The sequence below is a fragment of the Sciurus carolinensis genome, chromosome 3 (assembly GCF_902686445.1).
Source record: "Sciurus carolinensis chromosome 3, mSciCar1.2, whole genome shotgun sequence".
NCBI lineage: Eukaryota > Metazoa > Chordata > Mammalia > Rodentia > Sciuridae > Sciurus > Sciurus carolinensis.
Genome location: NC_062215.1, coordinates 144,611,880 through 144,634,196, shown reverse-complemented (window position 1 = coordinate 144,634,196; position 22,317 = coordinate 144,611,880). Strand labels below are relative to the sequence as shown.

The 22,317-nt window shown below is 38.2% G+C and overlaps 1 protein-coding gene across 4 annotated transcripts in view; it reads left to right on the top strand.

The window, feature by feature from the left end:
- The window catches only part of Ankrd44 (ankyrin repeat domain 44), a 292,156-nt gene that overhangs the window by 145,166 nt on the left and 124,673 nt on the right, over window positions 1–22,317 (top strand). For all 4 annotated transcript variants that reach the window (XM_047544306.1, XM_047544304.1, XM_047544305.1 and 1 more), the window contains exons 4-6: window positions 8,407–8,477; window positions 18,782–18,982; window positions 19,338–19,425. In XM_047544306.1, coding sequence (XP_047400262.1) covers window positions 8,407–8,477; window positions 18,782–18,982; window positions 19,338–19,425 — 360 coding nt within the window. The remainder of the gene's footprint in view (window positions 1–8,406; window positions 8,478–18,781; window positions 18,983–19,337; window positions 19,426–22,317) is intronic.

The following is a 22,317-nucleotide window of genomic DNA, read 5'->3' as shown; positions in this document are numbered from 1 at the left end:
TTATTTCCTGTGATTTTTCAAAATCTGCTTCCCACTTGTGATGCAGATTGTCTCCAGAGCTAGTGGCACATCATTCTTTCAATTCCCTTATGCATAACAAATACATATTGTTTGAGGATGGATTTGATGTTTTTTTTTTTTTTTTTTTTTAATCTGGTGAAAATCAGCAATGTTGATTTTGGCTCACAAATGTGGTGCAATTATAAAGCAGAGGACTATTTCTTATGAGTATGTAAAATGGGCTCCAAGGGGAGTTTTTTAAATATCTTGAGCAATTGCCAGATACATGGAATTATCATACACTTCTCCAAGACAACGGTTTGGAAGGACAGCATGCTTGTGCTGTAATAAGATTTCATCTGTATGTTAAAAAAAAAAAAAAAATCAACAGCAACCTGATCTTGTTATATGATAATCATGTTTCATATGATATTTCTTTAATGCTTATTTATTTCAAAAATTAAAAGCCAAACTTAAGATAAACCAGCCTTAAGCTTTGGCTATTGTCTTTGACCTGTAAGGATTTTCAGTCACTCGGTGCACATTTATCACGCCACTTCTTTTTTCTTCGTTCCTCTCTTCCTAAATGACAAGTCTAACGGAACAGAAATGCTGCTCTGGAAAAGATGCCTAGAGTGCTCTTTACTCCTGATCTCCTGGAAGTAAAATTAAAAAGTAACAGGGATAAGGTGGAAAACATGCTTCATTTGTATTTAGACTGATCATTTTTAGCTGAGCCTTTGTTTCTGAAGTGTTAGTATAGCCTACTGCTTATTTTCATGTTTAAGCTTTAAAATGTCCTTGGGTAAAAAGCATTTGCCTTTAAATCATTAGACATGCAGACTGTGTCCTTCCGTGCACAATGGTGCCTGACAGACAGGTAAATAACATGGAGCTTCCTTTTGAAAAATCAGTTATAAATATTCAATTCAGAGCCAAAACCATCTGACACCTCCCTCTGAGAGGTAAACAAGACTCTGGAAAGTGTTTAGAGAAAGAGGACAGGGAAGCCAGCAGCAGGGATGACACTGATGGAAAACGCATTGGGTCCCTGTTCAGATAACTCTGCTTTTGTCATAATAAATTCTCTCGTGGTGGCCGTGGGGGAGGAGGTTTTCCTGGCAGCTGCCTGTTCAGCCTTCCGCGGGAGGAGAGTGGTGGAATGGACGACTCGCACGATGACTGAACCCAGCCATTTCCTAGATTTCTAATTACGTGTCTTTCTGTTAAGAGACTCTGAGGCTTTAGGAACCTAAAGGATGCAGTCATTACACCCCTGGGTGGGTTGGTCATTGAGGCTCAGTGTGCTGGGGGTCATTTTTCCCCTTGAAAGAATTTTAATATTGAAAAGCCATATTTGGACCTATACAAAGCTAAAATGTTTCAGAACATATAGATAATAATAATAGTACTAACAATGCAAGGGTAGAAATATGTCATAAACAACAGAAAAATGGTCAAAAATATGAACAATTCTCAGAAAGTGAATTACAAGTGGACAGTAAACCAACATACCAGAAGATGCCTAACCTTATTATTAAACAGGAACACCAAAAAGTGGGGTATCATTTTCTTCCTATCAGATTTGCAATATTCATTTATTTTAAAAACAGCATTATTGAAATATGACTATACAATACAAAATAACTAATATTAATTAGTTATACATGACAGTAGAACGCATTCTGACACATCATACATAAATGAAGTATAACTTCTCATTCTTCGGGTTGTACATGATGTAGAGTCACACGGGTCATATAATCATATATGCACATAGGGTAATAATGTCCGATTCATTGTGCAGTCCTTCTTACCCCCAGGCCCCCTCTCCTCCCTTTACCTCACTCTGTCTAACTCAATGCATGTATTTAAAATGTACAATTTAATGCATTTGAACATAAGCATACACTCATGAAACCATTGCTATGATCAAAACAATGGACATATCTACCATCTCCAGAAGTCTCCTGTGTCCCTTTGTTTTATTTTTATTTGTTTGTGGGTGGTAACACAATATGAGATCTAGCTACCCTCTTAACAAAATTTCAAGTGCAAAATATAATACTATTGATTCAGATTCACTTGATTGAATAAACGACCGGTAATATCAAGTGTTGAGGAAAATGGGGGACACTGAGCTGTCTTATGCATTGTGAGTGCATAAATGGGCATACTTTGGAAGGTTGAGAATACCTACTAAAACTAGAAATGTGTATCACCTGTGACACATAAGTCCATTTTAATGATCTTTCCTAGACAAATTCTTGTACATTTGTAGAAATCATTTTGTGAATGTTTATTTAAATATTGCTTGGAAAGTGTAATATTGGAAATCATTAAAATGCTATCAGTCAAGGAAATGTCTAAAAATACATAGTATATTTACATTGGAATACATGTTGCAATTAAAAGGAATTAACTGATTCTATAAGTGCCAACCTGAATAGATATAAAAAGGATCTTGCTAAGTGGAACAAGAAAATTCAGAGTGTTAGTACAATATCATACAATGTATATGAAAACATACCTATTGGGATATATTTTTAAAAATTATCATGTAGCATTTTAAATATACAAAAAAATATTGTACTAACCACCCAGCTTCATTCTCAGGATTTTCTGTAGATACACATATTTGTGTATGAAGACATAAAAGAAACTGGACACTTACATATTGAACTCAGAGCAGTGGTTAACCTCAGGGAGGAGAGGGTGTTCAGCACTGGGGTGATACTTGAGAGAATTTTAGCTACATCTGTAATGATCCATTTAAAAAAATATTCACATATTACTCATATAATCAAGACATGAAGTCAAATATGGGTTTGTTACTGTGATGGGTAAATTTTCCTGGTTTCAACACATCAGTTCTGTTGAAGTGACATTGCTGAGTGTCTCTTTTAATCAAAAAGTATCCTTCAAATGCCAGCTATTCATTTAGGTCTGCCCTGTGCTTGCAACTGTGCCCATGGCAGGTGCTCCCCAACCTAGACTTCTGAGTCCCTGACTCTTCTCCCATAATAGTTACCAAATAGCCATACATATAGCATGTGCCCTGTGCCAGGCAATTATCCCAGGACTTTTGGGTTATATCCTTATAGACTCTTTAGTGTTTTTACAAAACAATAGGTTCGTCCTATCTATAACATTTAAATCTTACTTTTATCACATTAACAATAGTTTGCAGACATGTCTCACATTATTGAGCATTCCTCTGAAGGGCCACAGGTACATTCTATGGCTGGATTTTTTAACCAACTCTTCTTTGTCTAACACCAAAATTGTTTTCAGTATTTCACTCTTATGAACAGTCTTTAATAAATCACCCTTGAAGATTAGTCTTTAAAAAATTTGTTCTAATTAGTTATACATGACAGTGGAATGCATTTTGACACAGCATACATAAATGGAGTATAATTTCTCATTCTTCAGGTTGTACAAGATGTAGAATTACATGGGTCATGTAATCATATACACACATAGGGTAATAACGTCTGATTCATTCTACTATCCTTCCTACCCAATACACCCTCCCCTCCTTTCACTCCCCTCTGTCTAATCCAAAGTACCTCTGTTCTTCCCTAGCCACCCCCACCCCCTTATTGTGAATTAGCATCTACATATCAGAGAAAACATTTGGCCTTTGGTTCTTTGGGATTGGCTTATTTTGCTTAGCATAATATTCTTCGGCTCCATACATTTACTGGCAAATGCTATAATTTCATTCTTCTTTAATGCTGAGTAATATTCCATTGTGTATATATACCACATTTTCTTTATCCATTCATCTGTTGAAGGGCACCTAGTTTGGTTCCATAATTCGGTTATTGTGAGTTGAGGTGCTATAAATATTGATGTGGCTGTGTCACTATAGCATGCTGATTTTAAGTGCTTTGGGTATAATCCAAGGAGTGGGATAGGTCAAATGGTAGTTCCAGTTCAGGTTTTCTGAGGAATCTCCATACTGTTTTCCATTATGGTTGCACCATTTCACAGTCAATGTTTGAGTGTATCTTTTTCCCCACAACCTCTTGTATTCTTGATAATTGCCATTCTGACTGGAGTAAGATGAAATCTTAGAGTAGTTTTGATTTGCATTTCTCTAATTGCTAGAGATGTTGAACATTTTTTCATATATTTGTTGATCAATTGTATTCCTTCTTCTTCAGTTCCTTAGCCCATTTATGATTGGGTTATTTGCTTTTTGGGGTTAAGGTTTTTTGAGTTCTTTATATATCCTAGAGATTAATGCTCTATCTGAAGTGCCTTTGGTAAAGATTCCCTCCCATTCCGTAGGCTCTCTCTTCACATTATTGTTTCCTTTGCTGAGAAGAAGCTTTTTAGTTTGGATCCATTTCATTTATTGGTCCTTGTTTACTTCAAGCACTTTAGGAGTCTTGTTAAGGAAGTCAGACTGAAGATTAGTGTTGACATTCACCCATAGTTATTTCCTTTACAAAGATGTGTACAGTGTCATAATACACATACACAAAACTCAGAAATGGGTTGGATGAGAGAGAGAGAGAGAGAGAGAGAGAAGGAAGAAGAAGAAAAAAAAGAAGGAGGAGAAGGAGGAAGGGGGAGAGGAGGAAGAAGGAAGGGAGAAGAAAGAGATGGAAGGTAAGATTCAGACCTGCAGTGGCAAAAGTGGAGGGCCACTCCCCAGATTCTGGTGCTGCCCCACCCCTGGAGAGGCAGGGTGACAGTGGTCCCCTTCTCCTGGGTGTGCTCATCCTGCCTTTGTGCAACAGCTGGATGAGCTATAATGATTGTGGAGGGAGAAGAGCATGAGAAAAAAAGTAACAGTAAGATCAACAGGTAACAACACATCATTAGCTTGAAATTTTCCTCTCAAATCAGATCATCTAACCAAAGTCATCTTCAGATCCAGAGGCAGCGCTTGCTCCTCTTCTCCTTTCCTCACCTGAGCAAGGCTTAGGGAGATCTTGGCAGATGCTGTCTAGCTGGGCCACTTTATATGGAAAGGAGGGGGAGTGTTGTTTTCTATAAAGAGCTGCTAACCCAGAACAAAAATAATTTAAGAAAATGCAACTGAGTTTCACCACCCTTACTCCGTTGTTAGTAAACACAAAACCTCAAATGTACTAACTTTCTTTAAAAAACACTTTTTTTAGAAAATATTTGAATCATACAGAAAGGTATAGAGAATGATACAATGAATACCCGCATACTTTCTACCAAGCTTCAATAAATCTTAACATTTTGTTATATTTGCATTGTATCCTTTTTTAAAAAAGACATTTAAAACATTGAAGGCCCAGTCATAGCCATCTGGGTACCCTCACTTCATCCCTTTTCCCACCCTTCCACTGTCCAGAATTCACATCTGTTCTCTCTAGCCATACATCAACTTTTATTTCATATCCATGCATCCATAAATGGCATATAGAATTGTTTTTGTAAATTTAAAAACCTTTTATAATTGGAATTATGCCACAAGGTTTTGTTCTGCAACTCAGTTTGTTCTTTCAGTGTTATGATTTTAAGTACATCTGTGTATATACAGAACTTCAGGCTGTTCATTTCATGACCGTGTAGGATTCCCTTGTACAGATCACCACAACGTACTTATGCATTTTCCCCTCAATCAACATTTAGAATTCCAACTTCTTATTGTTGTAATCATGAATCATATTACAACAGTGAACATTCTTATATGTGTGAGGATATGATTGGGTGGAATTGCCAGGTGGGAGGGGATATGCCCATCATCAGTTTTACCAGATGATACTCCCTCATCACTCCCCCAAAGGGGCTTGAACCAATTCACCCTGCTACCTGCTGTACTCCGAGTCTTGTTACTCTATACTCTAGTTAACTGCAGGCATTGTTACATTTATCTTTCACCAATTCGATGGGTGTGAAATGGTATGTTAATGTTGCTTTCATTTGCTTCTCTCTGGTGAATTTTGAAAAGATCTTTCCACTATAGATCTTGCCATTTGGGTTTCTTCTTACATTAGCTTTTGAGTTTAAAAAAAAAAAAAGTAGCAAAATGCAAAATTTACTCCACCAGAGACTATGAGTAATAATAGACTTGAAACCAGCCCTCCAGGAACTCACGGAGTCTGAATGGTGTTTATTGTGACATGGGTGCCAAAGAAACAGCCTAAAAATAAGTAACAAATGTGCATTTGGCTTACTAGAGAGATACACAGTGTGGTCAACTAGACATTTTTATGACTCAAGAAAAGACCTGACAAAAAGGTGGGTAGTTTTAGAAGGGTTGACTAGCTTCTAGAATTTTGGAAGATGAAATACTAGAACCTGGAGGGATAAATGCTTTTTTTTTTTTTTTCTTTCTTTCGTTCTTTTTTAAATTGTTTGTTTCTAAACCAGAAAGGTAGGCTTAGTAACAATCACCTGGCACTCTCTTAGACCTCAGACTTAGAAGAGAAGAATCTGTTACAGCTTTATAGTTTTATATATATGTATATATATAGTTTATACATAGCAGTTGGGTTCATCCCAACAAACTCATACATGCAAAGAATCATTGTCCGTTTTCATGATCTTCCCTTTCCATAAAATTTGGTTTTGGTAGTGAGCATTGGTTTTAAAATCCTCCAGTTCTTCTGTTCTAATGACATCTGGGCTTTCTTCCTTCAGCATTCTCTGACACTTGAGTCTCTCTTGCTCTTAAAACAATACTTGCTTGTACAAGTTTTAGGTGATGTTTCCTTGTGTTCTTACATCTTTGTATTGGGCTTCTCGTTTTGATGGGCAATGGCCAGGCTTTTACTCCTTGTGAAAATCTGTTCTAGATCTAGTCACCGGTCAGTCATTAGAGGTGATTTGGAAATAAGAACTGCTATTTTTTTTTTTTAGTGTTTTGCAATTTACAAAGCATCTTCATTCATGTTCATCTGATTCTCCCTAATACCCAATGCAATGAATAAAGAAGTGTCATTATTATTGTTATTTTTAGCTTCATTTACAGATTAGGGACTCTAAATCACTGGGGCCAGTAAGTGTTAAAATCAGAACTCAAATCTGGGTCTTCTGACCACAGTTCTTCCAACCCCACATTCAATTTACTCCAGAGCCCCAAGTATCCTGCTATTGGGGCCAGAGATGCCTGCAGTCTTTGCCCACCCACGCTGAGTTTACTCTGGTCCTTATTGAAGTGAAAGAGGTTAAACCCTTTTAGGCAAGTTGGAACTAGTGAGATTAGCTTTCAAATGATTTTAACCTTGATAAACTAAGCAGCAATTCATCAGTGGCTCTTAACCTTGACAGGATGTTAAAATAATCTTGGGTCCTAGGGAGCTTTTAAAAACTTGTGCTTGATGCCATCTCAAACCAATGAAATCAGAATGGAGGCTGGAGGGAGAGGTATTTTCTCCTTCTTTGATTTAGAGATTGTGTTCTTGTTTTCTATGTTTAATTGCTGTTAATGGTATTCATTCTTCAGTTAAGAGAGTGTAAGTTCCATGATTTGTTATTTCCTTTTGTTCATGGCTTAAACTAAATTTCTAGCTCACTTTTGCCCATGAAAGTCTCTTGCTGCCTTTTTAAAGTTCTGTTTTTCAGCTGCCAGCTGGCATTGGCCTCAAGGAGATTAGTCAACCTCTGCTTCCACTTGACTCACTTTCTCAGCTCTTGTCCCTTGAGATTCCGCCTCTTTTCTTCCCCTCCCCTGCCTTACTTTCTGGTTCCTTTGGTTCATGCCTCTGTTCTTCGATCTCATGAGCTTCTTTCTTTGCTGTCCTATAGCTAAAATGGTTTCCTCTTATTGCATCTACAAAGCTATCTTAACGTTTTCTCTTCCTCCCTTTTGTAAGCTCTTTTATAGAACATTCCATCTCTGACCCAAAGACTGATCAAAACCCTGAACCACAGAAAGGAAGCTTGTTGTGGATATTGTTGCTGTTCAGACAGACTTGGAGGGCTTGCTCTCACAGAGACCTGGGGGTGTCAGGGAAGGAGGGCATATCCTGCTTCCCCTGAGTCCACTCAGGCGGAGCCTCTGCTCCATGATGGTGGCATAGCCTCATAAAGTTTATTGGGCCTGTGGAATATCTCTGAGTGTGAGTTGGTTCTGGCTTATGCTTGAGCCTCTCTGCCCACTCCATAGCATTAGGAGGCTGTGAGCGATCTCATAGGCTCCATGTTATGCCCGTGCAAAAGCTTTGTAGAAGCTGGCTTTTTCCTAATCAAAATATCTGGCTAGTCCTAGAGAAAACATTGGGATTTTTAGATAAAACATATTTTTGCAGGTCCTCTCATCCCAGACAAAATATTGTCAGAACACGATGAGTACAAAAAAAGAAAATCTGGTAGTTATATCAGGCAAACAGGAGCAAGATAGAGCACTTGAGTAACACTGGCAGAAGGTTCTTTGACTCTATTATTCCTCTAACTTGTGCTGCTTGGTTCCAGGAGCTCGTGTGAATGCCAAGGACAACATGTGGCTGACTCCACTGCACCGGGCAGTTGCTTCCAGAAGTGAAGTGAGTGACTACCTTATTTAATCTAATACCTACTACCCCTAGAAAAAGAAGAATTCTTTCCACTGAATTAGGAATCCTCAATGGTGACCAAAAAGCTTTTGACTTTAATGAAAGAGGATTACCCAAAATGAACAACTGTTTACTTGAGCACCTTCTGCATGTCAGACATGTGCAAGGGAAATTGCTTGGGGTGGTCCAAGCTGCACAGCATGAACCTTGACTTCAGTGAGTTCTCAACCTGAAGGTGGAGGCAAAACAGGAAGCAGATCAGTACAGTATCAGAATTGACTCGGAGGAGGAAGTGGCTGATTGCTTGCTTGAGTAAAAGAAGTCTTTCAAGATGATGTCGGTGGAACGGGTCCTTAAAGGACGAGCAGGACTTAGCAGTCCAGGAGAAGGAGGGAGGGCTGAGCTAGGGGGATAAACATGCCAGAGTACAGGAGGAGTGAGTGAATGAATGGTGGCTCAGGTAGGCGTAACTGGAGTATGGAGTGTAGTGGAAGTTTGATAGTGGGGCTGGGCCAGAGGGCAGAAAGCCTCATGTTCTCTGAGCAGTAGAGAATGGTCACAGCAGTTAGTTGGTTCTTTTCAGGTCACTGAGTCTGGCAAACATGTCACTGGCATGTAAGTTCCATGAGGGTGGGGATCTGTGTTTTATATCTTGATGTATCCCAAGCCTGGTGCATTCTAGAAATAGAATGAGCCTGGGACTCAAGAAACAATTCATTGTTGAATGCTGGAAATTTGGATGAAGAGAGCTAACAGATCTTAATTATTTATGTGGATCTAGAGACAGGGAGGATGATCATGGAAAACATGGCGAGTACATCAGTGGGTTCAGTGGGAGAGTAAAGAATAGGAAGAGAAGACCACTTTGGGGCTCTGCAGGGAACACTAGAGAATATCAACCTGGCTGCCTGGTCAGATGCCCACCACCCAGGGACACAGGATTCTCACCTCTGAGGCACTGGGCATCAAACCAAAGCCTTTGTGCGTGAATTTGCCAAGTGAAGGTCCTCCTCCAGTACTAGAGGAGGACATGTTCCAGATACACTGAAGTAGCAGGTGTCTGTGACTGGCATCCATGTCGGCTTTTCCTCTTTGGCAGCTATTGGGAAATTTCAAAACATACCTGGGAGGCGACAGTTTAATGTTCACACTCTTCCTTGCTGTGCTGTGATTTGAATAGTTTTTAAAGAGGTTGGTTGTATTTGGCTTTCCGAATAGCCCACATGGAATGATGGAGGTAAGTCATCCTAAATTGCCTTGTTCAGATGCTAGGGAATTAAGACTCTTCTTATGGTCGCACATTGCCTTTCTGCTTTATCTGAGAAAATAGGTACATTAGGCTGCTGGCATTGGTAGAACCAACTTCAGGAGACCAGTTCCTTCTTAGGGGAGTATTTCCTGTCTTAAGTGTTAACACCACTTGATCTTTGGTAAATTTAAGTGTCTTCAGAGATAGAGAGAGAGAGAGAGAGAGAAAGAAAGAAAGAGACTTGAGACTTATTCTATCTCAAGTAGTTTGGGTTAGTTAAAAAATGTACTACACACCTCCTTCATGCCAGGCAGTGTGCTTGCTGATTGGGCAACAAAGAAAGTGAGATCTATGGTCCCCCAGCATGTAGTCTAGTGGAAGAAAAGGATGAAAAACAGATGGTTTCAGTACCATATGACCTTCCCAGGTGATCTCCACCTTTATTAGCTCAAATAGCTGTAAAAGTTCAATCCTCAAAGCATCCATCCCTTGCAGGAATCTCTTGACAGGAAGGAATTGAATACAGATAAACCCTGAACTGTCATCCTCATATATGAGATCATAAAAGAGAATGTCTTCACATTAATATCTGTTAGCAAGTTGAAAAGTTTCTTTTTTTTAAATTTTATTTATTTAAAAATTTTTTTTAATTTTTACAGACTGCATTTTGATTTATTTTACACAAGTGGGGTACAACTTTTCATTTCTATGGTTGTACATGATGTAGATTCACACCATTCATGTAATCATATGTGTACATAGGGTAATGATGTCTGTCTCAGTCCACTATCTTTCCTTCCCCACCCCCTCCCACCCCATTCCCCTCTACATAATCCAAAGTGCCTTGAGAAGAATGAAGAGTTTCTTAGGAAAGCTGGAGTCTCTGTAACTGTTAGAGTTGATGATGCAGTGAACAGTTAAACTCCAAGCTCATCGCTGTGCTATGAAGTTCTAATTTCAGACTCCCTTCTTCTTTTGAATTTGGTCCTCTTGTCATTATTTTATGCCTCCCTTTACTAATAATTGGGTGAAATGGAGTAGGCTTGAGGGGAAAGGACCCAGAAGGTTTGGATTGGTATTTTGTCATTTGACTGCCAGTACTTGCTAAAGGGGACATCTGGTTTCAGCATGAGAGCTGGCATATCTGCTTGTTGCTCAGATTGTCAGGCACTGAGATGATTTGCATGGGTATGCATTGAACAGCATTTCTTCATTGAAAAGCTTCTAAATGCTACACCACCTCCAAAGCCTCTTTGCCTCCCAGGTCTGACATATCTGGGTTTCCCAAGTTGTAAACAATTTGGAGTCAATTTGGAGCACAGTCTCCTTATCTTCTCCATAAGGGGTCCACTCCTCCATCTTCCTTTTTCTCTGACCACTCCCAAGACTGTGAAGAAATAAAGAGCCTCTTACTGAGGAAAACCCATTTTGCAATGGATTAGGGAAACCCATTTTGTAATGTTAGCTTAATAGATGAGTGAGATTTGGGGCTGCTAAAGAGAATATTCTGAAGTGTTCATGTGAGCTCTTTTATATTGTTTCTCTGACTTGGCTTATTGTTATTGCTTCTTTTCCTTTTTTTTCCCCCTGGATAAGAGCAGCTATGGGGAAAGGAATTATGTGTCTACAAACCCAGAGAGTCTCACGCATGCCTAGGGAAGCTTAACACGCATTTGTTGAAGCCCACTGGTGGGAGGCATTGTTAACTCTGCTGTGGGGACCTTCAGGATGTTGAAAGTCTGGCCCCTGAGGACACCAGGCTTGGGGCAGACAGCCAGGCTCGCCGTGGCCTGCATGTGAATGCAGCAGGCCTTTCACGTGTACCCTTTCTGCAAAAAGCTAAGAGTGCCACAGCGGAAAACTGCTGAATGTTTCACTTCCCTAGTCTAGAGATTATCTTCTGGTTAGAAAAGTTAAAAATGGTTATGTCCTATTTTTGGTGTATAGGCTTGAGGACACTGTGTCCATATAAGTGTTGTCACTGTGAGCATTTATTAAGCACTTGCTGTGTGCTAGACAGTATGCCATGGACTCTGTATGCATCCTTCCATTTTAACCTCTGAGCCACCCTTTGAGATTGATACTCTCTTGGTAATACTTATTAGGAAATATGATCTCAGAGAAGTTAAGTAAGGAGCCTAAGTTGTCACAGCCAGCAAGCGGAGGAGAGTGTGACCAGAGAACCTGCTTACTTAACCAAGCAATTCTCTTCACTCCCCATATTTTTTTATTGTTGCATTGTAATTAAACATAATGGAGGGATTTGTTTTTACATATTTGCACATATGCAAAATATAATAATATAATTTCCCAGTAGTTCCCCTTTTCCTTTCTTTCTCCCTTCCCCTGGTTCTTTTCCTCTATGGTGCTGATCTCCCTTCAATTTTCATGAGATACCTTTCTCTTCCTTTTTCCTCTCTAGCTTCCACATGTGAGAGTAAACATATGACCCTCGACTTTCTGAGTCTGGCTTATTTTGCTCAATATAATGTTCTTAAGTTCCATCCATTTCCCTGCAAATGACATAACTTCATTTTTCTTTACAGTTGAATAAAACCCCATTATGTATCTATACCACACTTTTTAAATCCATTTATCCACTCACAAACATCTGGGCTGGTTCCATAGTTTGACAATTGTGAATTGTGCTGCTATAAACATGGGTATGCATCCATCGTTGTAGTATGATGACTTTGATGCTTTTAGATAAATACTGAGAAGGGGTATAGCTGGGTCTTATGGTGGGTCCATGCCTAGTCTTTTGATGAACCTCCATAGGATTTCTGTAATTTAACCACCCTGTTCTACCTCTTCCCTCAAATCATATAAGTATCCTCTGGATACTGTTCCACCCAATAAAATGCATCTATTTTTGGCTTTTGTGAAGGCAAAAATTTCAAAATAATAAAGATCTTTCCCAGAGTTGTAGCATTATAAATATTTTACTTTATAACTTAAAGTTTTAGAACTTAATATTTCTTCCTTTCCTTTAAAAACATTGTCTTACTGTGAACAAAATGCTAATAGACTGGGGAATTGGAAATATTATATGGAAGACTAGAATGTGATTGCTTTCTTTTAATTATTTTATGGTTTTAAAAAGAGATTTACATCTAGAATATGTATCAGACTTGGAATGAGAAGAACGTAAGTATTTTATAATATATTAATTAGAATGTAGGTGCGTGTACTCAAATTTAGTATGCATTTAATCCATCAGGGGTGCTTGTTGAAAGACCCTGATCTAGGAGCTCTCCTGTGGTGGTTCTGATAGAGCCTATGATTGGACCCTAAATCTGTATCTTAATGAGTCTGATGTCTTTGTTCTACGTACCACACTTTGGGACCTGAGACTAAAGACTGGGGATACTTTAGTGTCTGTCTTTCCTAATGTTGAGAGGTAGCACTTCATGAATCGTGCCCTTAGAATTCTCCCATGTGACCAAGTCTCCAGTAACTGCCTTTGTCCTACTAATTCTTAGAATAATTGTACTCTAATAATATTTATAATAATAATAATAAAGGGGGAGTTTAGCATGATGATGGATACTTCTAGAAGAACTAGCCTATTAATTGAACAAATTGGGTACCAATTTATATAATTTCTACAGAATATGAAATTGCTATAATCAATAGGGATAAAAGCCCCAAATGATTATAGTAATATAGTAGAAACCTTTAGGACTTGAGTGCAGTCTTGCTGTCAGTCCACACCATAGTAAATGTCCTGTTAATACTTGCAGATTAATACTTACAGAGTTTGCTGATGACTATAGCAATGTATTTATTCCATCCAAAGAAATTTTTAATATATACTATGTGCAGGGCACCTGCCAAGCTTTGTGGAGAATACAGAAAGTTGTCGAAGACTCAGACCCTGAGCTAAAGCAACTTATAATTTATAAAATTTGACATTGTGTATGCCTGCAAGAACTATGTATAATCATAGACATGACTTTTCCATGAGTAATATGACCAACATAAATGTAATGCACATAAATGAAATGCACATTTAAGAGTAAAAAAACAACATAAAGGGGGAGAGTTTTTAAGACATGTGCATCTATTTCTTCTCCACATGCCACAGTGTATGTTTCTACTTTTTATTATGAGGTTGGAGTAGCCTTTATAAAAAGAGAAAACCATAAAAAGTGGAAATGAAGTGACTTTTAGTGCCATCTCCAGTTTCATCCCACATGGCATTCATGACAGTTCCTCCTCTCTATCTAGTATTTCTGCAGTTTGCTAGTATGAGGCAGCTTGCTCTGGGTGTCTCCAAAGCCTACGGCCCTAAGACTCAACATGAGTGGGGCTAATGCCTCCATTCAGAACAAGTGCCATTTGCCCACTGGCATTTGCTCATTAAAGAAGAAGCAAAGTCTTTGAAGGAGCAGTATTTGCAGTGCGGCCTGTGTACTGGTGCTGGCCCACGAGCTTTCGTCTTACCTATTGTGATAAGAGTAAGCATTCAGAAACCTTTAGAGCAATTTAATAATTTCATGCTTGTTAAATTTAATAACAAAATAATCAAGTTAATAATTTTTGTGTCTGTATTTTTTCATGTTATTATTCTACTCATTGCTTTCTATGTATTTTGTAAAAGTATTGATTCTTGTTGCATTTGAAATAATAGTAATTAAAAAAAAAAAGGCCACACTAGATATCATTGGAAAAGTCACCGTTTTAATATCTTTTCTTGATTCAAAAAGTGTTCAACTTACTTTCTGTCACATTAGTTGTTTTGTATTTTTCACCTTTGTAATTTTTGTCAGAGAAAATTCCTGGATATTAATTTTTGGCCTATGTATGACACCATAGAAGAGAGGCTCCTTTGATTTAAAAGGGCATTCATTTCCTAAATAGCCATGACATTACTCCCTCGCAAAACCAAGTTAAAGAACTTTCATGATTCAGTTTTTTGAAAGAGGAATGCAATTCTTAAAATAGAAGTTGTCTTTTTTTTTTAATCACAAATTTGGTGTGGTTCAACTATTGTATTAAAATACTATTAGATGCATTAAGCCAGTTTTGTAGACTAAAATTTCAGATTTTAAAAATGTAAACTATGGAGAACAAACATCTGAATGCTTGGCAAAGACTGTCCATTGAGTAAGCTCTGAGCCAGCGGAACATGCTTGAGCACCAAGTCAGCTCGGCTGACAGGTTGTCACCCTGAACTATAGTCGTCCTACCCGTAAAACAAATCTGCCTCTGAATGAAGGGGTCAGCCCTGACAACCCCATGCCTTCTCCATTTCTAATATTCTATGTGTCTGTGAATCTAATTCTATAATCATTTAAAATACTGTATTTTCACTTAAAAAATAATTTTGGGGGAACTAAGTAAAAGTCTCCCTTCACATACTAAATACTTCTTGATGGAGTTCTTAGGTAGATCAAAACTATGCAACTCATTACATAAACAGATATAGAAATAAAAGTGGAGAATATCAAAGTTGAAACAGTTTATAAAAGTAGAGAAATGAAAGTCTTCTTGGTATCCTTGAGTCGTGCGAAGGTTTTGGTGTGAAAGGCAAATGTGATGAAATTCCTGCTCACATGGGAATTGCCTGACGTTCCCTCAATACAGATTACAGATCCTGCCCACTTCTCTTTTTCTCCCCCCCATATGATAATGAACTTGAACCTTTTCCTTTACTGATTGTAGGAAGTGCAGCCCAAATGTCAGTCAGTCCTAAATAGATATGATTGTCTAGGACCCTGTCTTGTGCAAACTCTAGCATTCTCCCTGTGGTTTAAAAGAATTTTCAGAGATTTCAGCTGTTGACAATCTGGTTCCACAAGGCTGTTGCTCCTGCGTTAGCTTGGTTAACCTGTCAGCTGTCCCCTGCTCCCTCCCTGGCTGCTGATGTGCACCTCTGCCCTGGTGTGCTGGGCCCACGTCCTCCCTCCTTCCTTCCTGCGGCGCTCCAAATGCTCTCAACTCATGCAGAGCAGTGCAGGTCTTGCACCCTCCTCCCAAATTCCCCATGGACCCTTCACTGTGTGGCAAAAGCCTGCTCAACACAGTGGCCAATGGCTCTTTCGACAGCATCTGCCTTCCTTCGCAGGTAATTTGCTTCAAACAGTATTTTCCTGATAAATAATAAAATTTCTTTTTAACCAGATATAATAATTTTCAGATTGCAGTAATTCAAACAAGAGGCTAGACTGAGGATCTGCATACTTTTTCCGTAAAGGGTTAAAAGCAAGGATTTGGGGCTTTGCAGGTGACATGCAGTCTCTCCCACAACTATTGGACCATGCTGCTGTAATGTGAAAGCAGCCATCAATAGTATGTAGGCAAATAAACAAGTCTGTGTCCCAATAAAACTATTTGCAAAAACAGAACAAAATTATCTATGAGTAAAATACTTAAATATTTTTGAAGGCATTGGCTACTTAGGAATAAAGACTTTTTCCCCACAAACTTTAAAAGCATTCACTTATATGTAAACTATAACTGATATGCTAATATGTGCTATCTTGGCTTAACATGTTACTTGGTGTGAATTGCAAATTATTCATAAGCTTTCATTTAAAAGTAGGGCTTTTTCTAGACAATGTCTTACTCACCTACTCTGAATTGCTTCAAAAGTAATCATATTTTGTTACCCTTAAAATGCAAATTTCTCCTGACTACTTTGGTCTTATCTCCAAATAGTATAAATTTGTGAAATGATCCTGTATATTTTATTTTGTTAGTCTATCCCAAATTTACATAATATTCAGTATGATGCAAGAATCTATATAAGTACAGTAAAATAACAACCCAGGCAAAGGTATTCAAGTGACAGTGTGTATTGTTAGTTTGCTAGGAATATGTGATTGGGATGGTTCTCTCCAACCTCTTGGGTTGTATGGCTGCAAAACTTTTGGTATGCATCCTCGAAATATACAACTCATTTATTTATAAATTATATGTATAAACTAGCTAATATGTCAAGGTACCATATCCTTGAGGAGACACTTTTCATTTATCATAGTCCCCCATAACCATCTAGGTAATAGTCTCCTGATGATTTTTCTCCATTTTGGCCAAGTTCTTGTCAGATCTGATTAAATATGTCGTTGTTTTTACCTTGTAATGTCAGTGAAAGAAAGCTTTCCATAGGATTAAGAAGCTCTGTGCCTTCAACGTTGTTAAAGCTTGCATTATTACTAAAATTATCTTTAATTTTTGGGTTCTTTGCATGGATCTGTCCATTTTAGGGGTCTCGTAGAGTGAAGGTACACGTTAGAATCTATAAATTAACTTAGCAGACTATCGCTGTACCTATCAAAGCCTCAAAGTGGAGGGCAGCTCCTCTGCCATACTAACCAAAGCTAAATATGAGCTAAAATGCTTTCCTTTTTAAAGAAAATAAACGTAGATAGAGGTTCCAGTATTTTCTTTCCACATTGCAGTCAATCAATCATACAGCTAAATAAACCTATACTTTTTGAGAATGAAGTTGATTAAAATATTATTTTTTCTTATTCTAATCTTAATCTCATATCATGGTATATCTTGTGATTTAGCTTTTGTTTATTTTTGTTCACTCCATTAAGTTTTTAGGCTAGAGCCCAGCTGATGTTTCTGTCAACCTTTTATAGCTATAGAGGTGTTTCACACATGGTCGTTGAGCATTAAAAATACATGTTTCACTCTAAAATGGGCTCAGAAATATTCAGTAGTACTTTACCAGTCTTTTGGAGGATGGGTGGCATATATCTTTTAAAATTTTTTTGGTACTCTTAAATTATTTGCTTGGGCCCCTTCAGTGTATTTGTGTTATTGATATCATTTAAATAGAATATCCATCAGTTTTCACACTGTCCATTTAAACTGCATTGTCTAATTTGCACAGCTATTTATTTATTTGCTCTTATTCTACTGTCCAGTTTAGGCATTCATTTCAATATGTTACTATTGATTTATGAAATATCATCTTTAATTTCATCACTTTGTGTCCTGGTAAGTGTGTTAATTTTGCTGAGTTCAAATCATTTACTAACCGGGGCACTTTTCTATGGCTATGTGATGAGATTGGAAAGTCAAGTCCTCTGGGGAATGAGGTGGCCGTGGATAAGTTCTTGTTCCTTGAAGGGTGGCAAGAGTGTAGTATGGATGTCTTTCACTGGTTTATTGATGCCAAATTGACAGGATGTCCATGAAGGAGCCCCATTAACTGGTCCCAGGGAAGTCCCTAGAATTAGAGAGAAGCAACCAATAGCCATTTCCTTCTCAAAAGGGGTTGTATCATTCACTGAAGAGGAGAGCTTTATAGAAATGCTGAGGTCCATTAAAGTGTCTGGGGTGGAACCAGGCATCTGTGTTTTTAAGAACTCCCAGGTGATTCCATCATATAGCCAAGGTTGAGAGTTATAGATCAAGAGGCTAGTAAGCTGATTGGGCCCATAGAAGAAAAATCAAAAGGGAGAGGCTGAGTAAAGTTCAAGGAACTCAATGTTGGCAAAAGAAGTTACTCATTATAACATGGACAAGTTTGGGAAAAGATGGAACAATTTTAGAGCTTTTCAAGCTAAGATGGTAACAGACATATTACTTCACTATTTATTGATCATACAAGACTGAGGGTTAAGATGTTGGCAGAAAGAAACAAAGATTTAAAATTTGTAAATGGCAGGAATGTCTGAAGGACTTTGAGGCCTTTTAACTTTGGAAGTTTTGATGCTTGTCAATAAACACCTTTTACTTTAGCTGATCTTTTAGGGACCTTTGTCCTATGGATATTTTACCCAGCTATGTACACCTGTATAGGAGTACTCTCTTTTGGCCAAAGAATACCTTATAAAGAAATTGTATACTTGGAAGTTTCATTTGATTTTAGAGATGTGTCAGGACTCTTGGCCTGATAAAGGTAAAGTGAGTCTGTCTTGGTCTGTGTTTCTCTTTTGCTCTTTATCACATATTACCTTGCTTGTCTAGAGCCAGCCTTGTGAGAACAGGGAGTCTTCGCTGTCCCTGCATCTGGTGAAGTATTTATGCTAAGTGTTGACTGAGTATTTGTCTGTGATCCTTGCAAACTCTGCTTTTGTTGCAGGAAGCAGTGCAAGTACTGATTAAGCACTCGGCTGATGTCAATGCAAGGGACAAGAACTGGCAAACTCCCCTACATGTGGCAGCAGCCAATAAAGCTGTCAAGTGTGCAGAAGTGATCATTCCCCTGCTGAGCAGCGTCAATGTCTCTGACAGAGGCGGGCGCACAGCTTTGCACCATGCGGCTCTGAATGGACACGTGGAGGTGGGTGTTCTCATCTTTGGGAACTGGGATGCTCCATAAAGACCCTCTTAGTCATAAGTGGAACCTGATCTTATTACCAAGACTTTCAGATAATGTGAGAATTTTATTTGTATACCAAAACTTAGGCAGTTATATCCATTCTTAAATTTAGAGCCCATATGAATTTAAAAAGTCTGTCTTTTAATTTGACACATGCCACAGGGTCTTCCATGACATCATCATCCTGGTTTGTTGAACTCCAGATCTCTGACTTGTGTTTAGGGTTGATGTTAATTTAGCTTCGATCACCTGCAAGCAGCAAGGAACCCTCACCATACAGAGTTCTTGCTTGATTTCATTGTTGATTGTCTTTCAGATGGTCAATTTGCTCTTGGCCAAAGGGGCAAACATCAATGCATTTGACAAGAAGGACCGGCGTGCCCTGCACTGGGCAGCATATATGGGTAAGAATTTCCTATATGGAAACGAAATAAGCTACAGGTCTCTTGTTGATCACACGGGTTTTCTCTCAGGCAAGTCTGACTTCAGACTTGGGTTCCAGTTGAATGATTTGGCCCATTTTACTGGCACACAGAGAGTGCTCTAGTTGGGCAGTTGCTTTGTCAGAGATTTATTTATCCTATAAAGAGGAGGAGGATGAATCATGTCCTGGGCCTCTCTGAATGTGCTTCAGTCCAGATTGGAAGTCTGCACACATTGTGCTTATTTTAACTTGGTATGACAGTAAAATAAGGTGTTTAAGAAAGAGAACTGGCTAGCAAAGCAAGGACACAAGTGCCATTTGTCTTTTTATTTATAAATGTTTTAAAAGGAAGCAAAGAGGAAGGAAGAGAGGAAAATCCCTGGCTGTCTTGTGGGTGGAAGTGATCCGTCACCCCATAGATGGTGCTCCTGCTGCGCTGTGGACAGAGCTCGGCACACAGTCCTCATCTCTGCCCACTCCACTCTGCTGGGGGATGGGAAGACAGAGGTTACATCTCTATGCTTCTCCTTTTTTTGCTTTTGTTCCACAAACCCACTGACAAATGATACACCTCACAGAGTTGAATCTCATTGTGGACTTATAGGAAAGGAAGAACTAAGATCCTTCCATTAATTTCTAATCAGAGAACATCTTGGAATTAGAAAAGAAGATAGGATTCTGTCAGCACCAACGTTTTAACAATGTGAATGCCCATCCATGGGAGATGGTTTGGGTAAATTCTGGCAGATCTACTCAGTGAGATACTATGTAACTGCAGGATTGATTCCCATGAGTGTTTATTAACAGAGATTCTGCAATATGCTAAAGGAAAACAGATCACAAGTAGTATGAATAATAGCATCCTCATTTTAAAAATAATCTATGCAATAAAAATAAATCTGGAAAATGTTATATACTGAAATATTAGTTGATTATCTCTAGGAATTAGTGATTGTGGGTGATTTTGCTTTCCTTTGAACACCTTAAGTTTTGCCTTACTGAATCCTTTTAAACAAGTATACAAGCCTTTTATCATCATTAAAAAAATAACATTAATTATAGGGGAAAAAAGTAGGTTGGAGCAGAGATGAAATAAATTATGTGGCTGTCAATGGATCTAAATGAGTCTGTGGGCTTAAAAAACCCCAAGAACTTTAAAACTCTGGGAGTATTAGCAGTTTCTTAAAATGGCACAGACTTTTGACGTAGCTGAAGCAGACCAGATGTTAACTTGGTTCCTCTCATACTAGAGCCAGGGAACACTTGCCAGGGGCCAGGTGTTCAGGCAAGAGAGACTGTAAGCTAGAGTGAGAAAGGGCTCAGTGAGTCTGGGGTTTCAAGTTCATTCTTTGCATAGAGTTAAAACATTTGGATAAACTACCTTAAAGAATTACAGTCATCAACCACTTATCAGAGAAATCATTTGGCCTTTGGTTTTTTGGGATTGGCTTATTTCACTTAACATGATATTCTCCAACTCCATCCGTTTACCTGCAAATGTCATAATTTTATTCTTCTTTATGGTTGAATAATATTCCATTGTGTATATGTACCACAGTTTCTTTATCCATTCATCTATTGAAGGGCATCTAGGTTGGTTCCACAATATAGCTATTGTGAATTGAGCTGCTATAAACATTGATGTGGCTGCATCACTGTAGTATGCTGATTTTAAGTCCTTTGGGTATAGGCCAAGGAAAAAGGATGGATTGTGTAGACAGAAATGAGGGGTGGGGAGGGGTTGGGGGAAGGAAAGATAATAGAATGAGACAAACATCATTACCCTATGTACACATATGAATATGCAAATAGTATGACTCTTCTTCATGTACAACCAGAGAATTGATAGTTGTACTCATTTGTATACAAAGAATCAAAATAAAAAATAAAAAATAAATAAAAGGGAGGGTGCTGGCAAAAAAAGAAGAATTACAGTCATTATCATATGCATCATCAGGCTACAAATAGCAAAATGAAAAACAAAACATAGATGACCATCTTTAGGAGATAATGGGACAAAACCAGGACAAGCAGCTTGAGGTAACACCACTAGTAACTGAATGTACCTTTTTCTGTATATAAGTCTTGGGAGAAGAAAAAGTCAAATTTTAACAAAATAAACCAATACCAGTCAGTCTCTCTCTGTCTCTCTGTCTCTCTGTCTGTCTCTCTCTCTCTCTCTCTCTCTCACACACACACACACACACACACACACACACACACACACTTTAGGTCCCCAAGTCAGCACTTGTTTTTACCCTTCAGTTATCAACCATGGTTATAGCAATGACCCTGAAGCTTCAAACAAGCTTCAGTCATGAAATCAAAGCTAATCATACTATACACAGTATGTTAGGGGACAGAGTAAAATATTCTAGAAAAAAATACACACTGGAGTTGAAATTAGAAGGGTTTTTTTAATTTAGCCATTCATGAGAGTACTTTGATGTCAAGCCATATGAAATTGCAATTTTTATGGGTTAAAAAACCAGCTAAGCAACAGTAGCTTCCTGTGATTTAGCAATAATGTGAGGATATTCAGATTAACTAATTTTTTTCCACACGATGTTTTTCCACACCAAATTATTACTGTTAGACTTTTCAGTGAGGAATGACAATTGTTTTCAAAATCATTGCTTTCATTTTGGCACAAGTTTAAAAAGACTGTGGAACTCATGTATTAGTAGGGTCTGGTCCTTCTTTGTTGACATGGTGACAAGCATCACCTCTACTACATCTTCTGAAATCTTGCACGTGAATCATCTTCTTTTCTTCCCACAGCATTTACATAATGTCTGCTACAGAGTAGTTGCTTAGTAAATATTTGTTGAATATTTGCCATAAGGCAACTTTTCACAAATCGCTCAGTAAA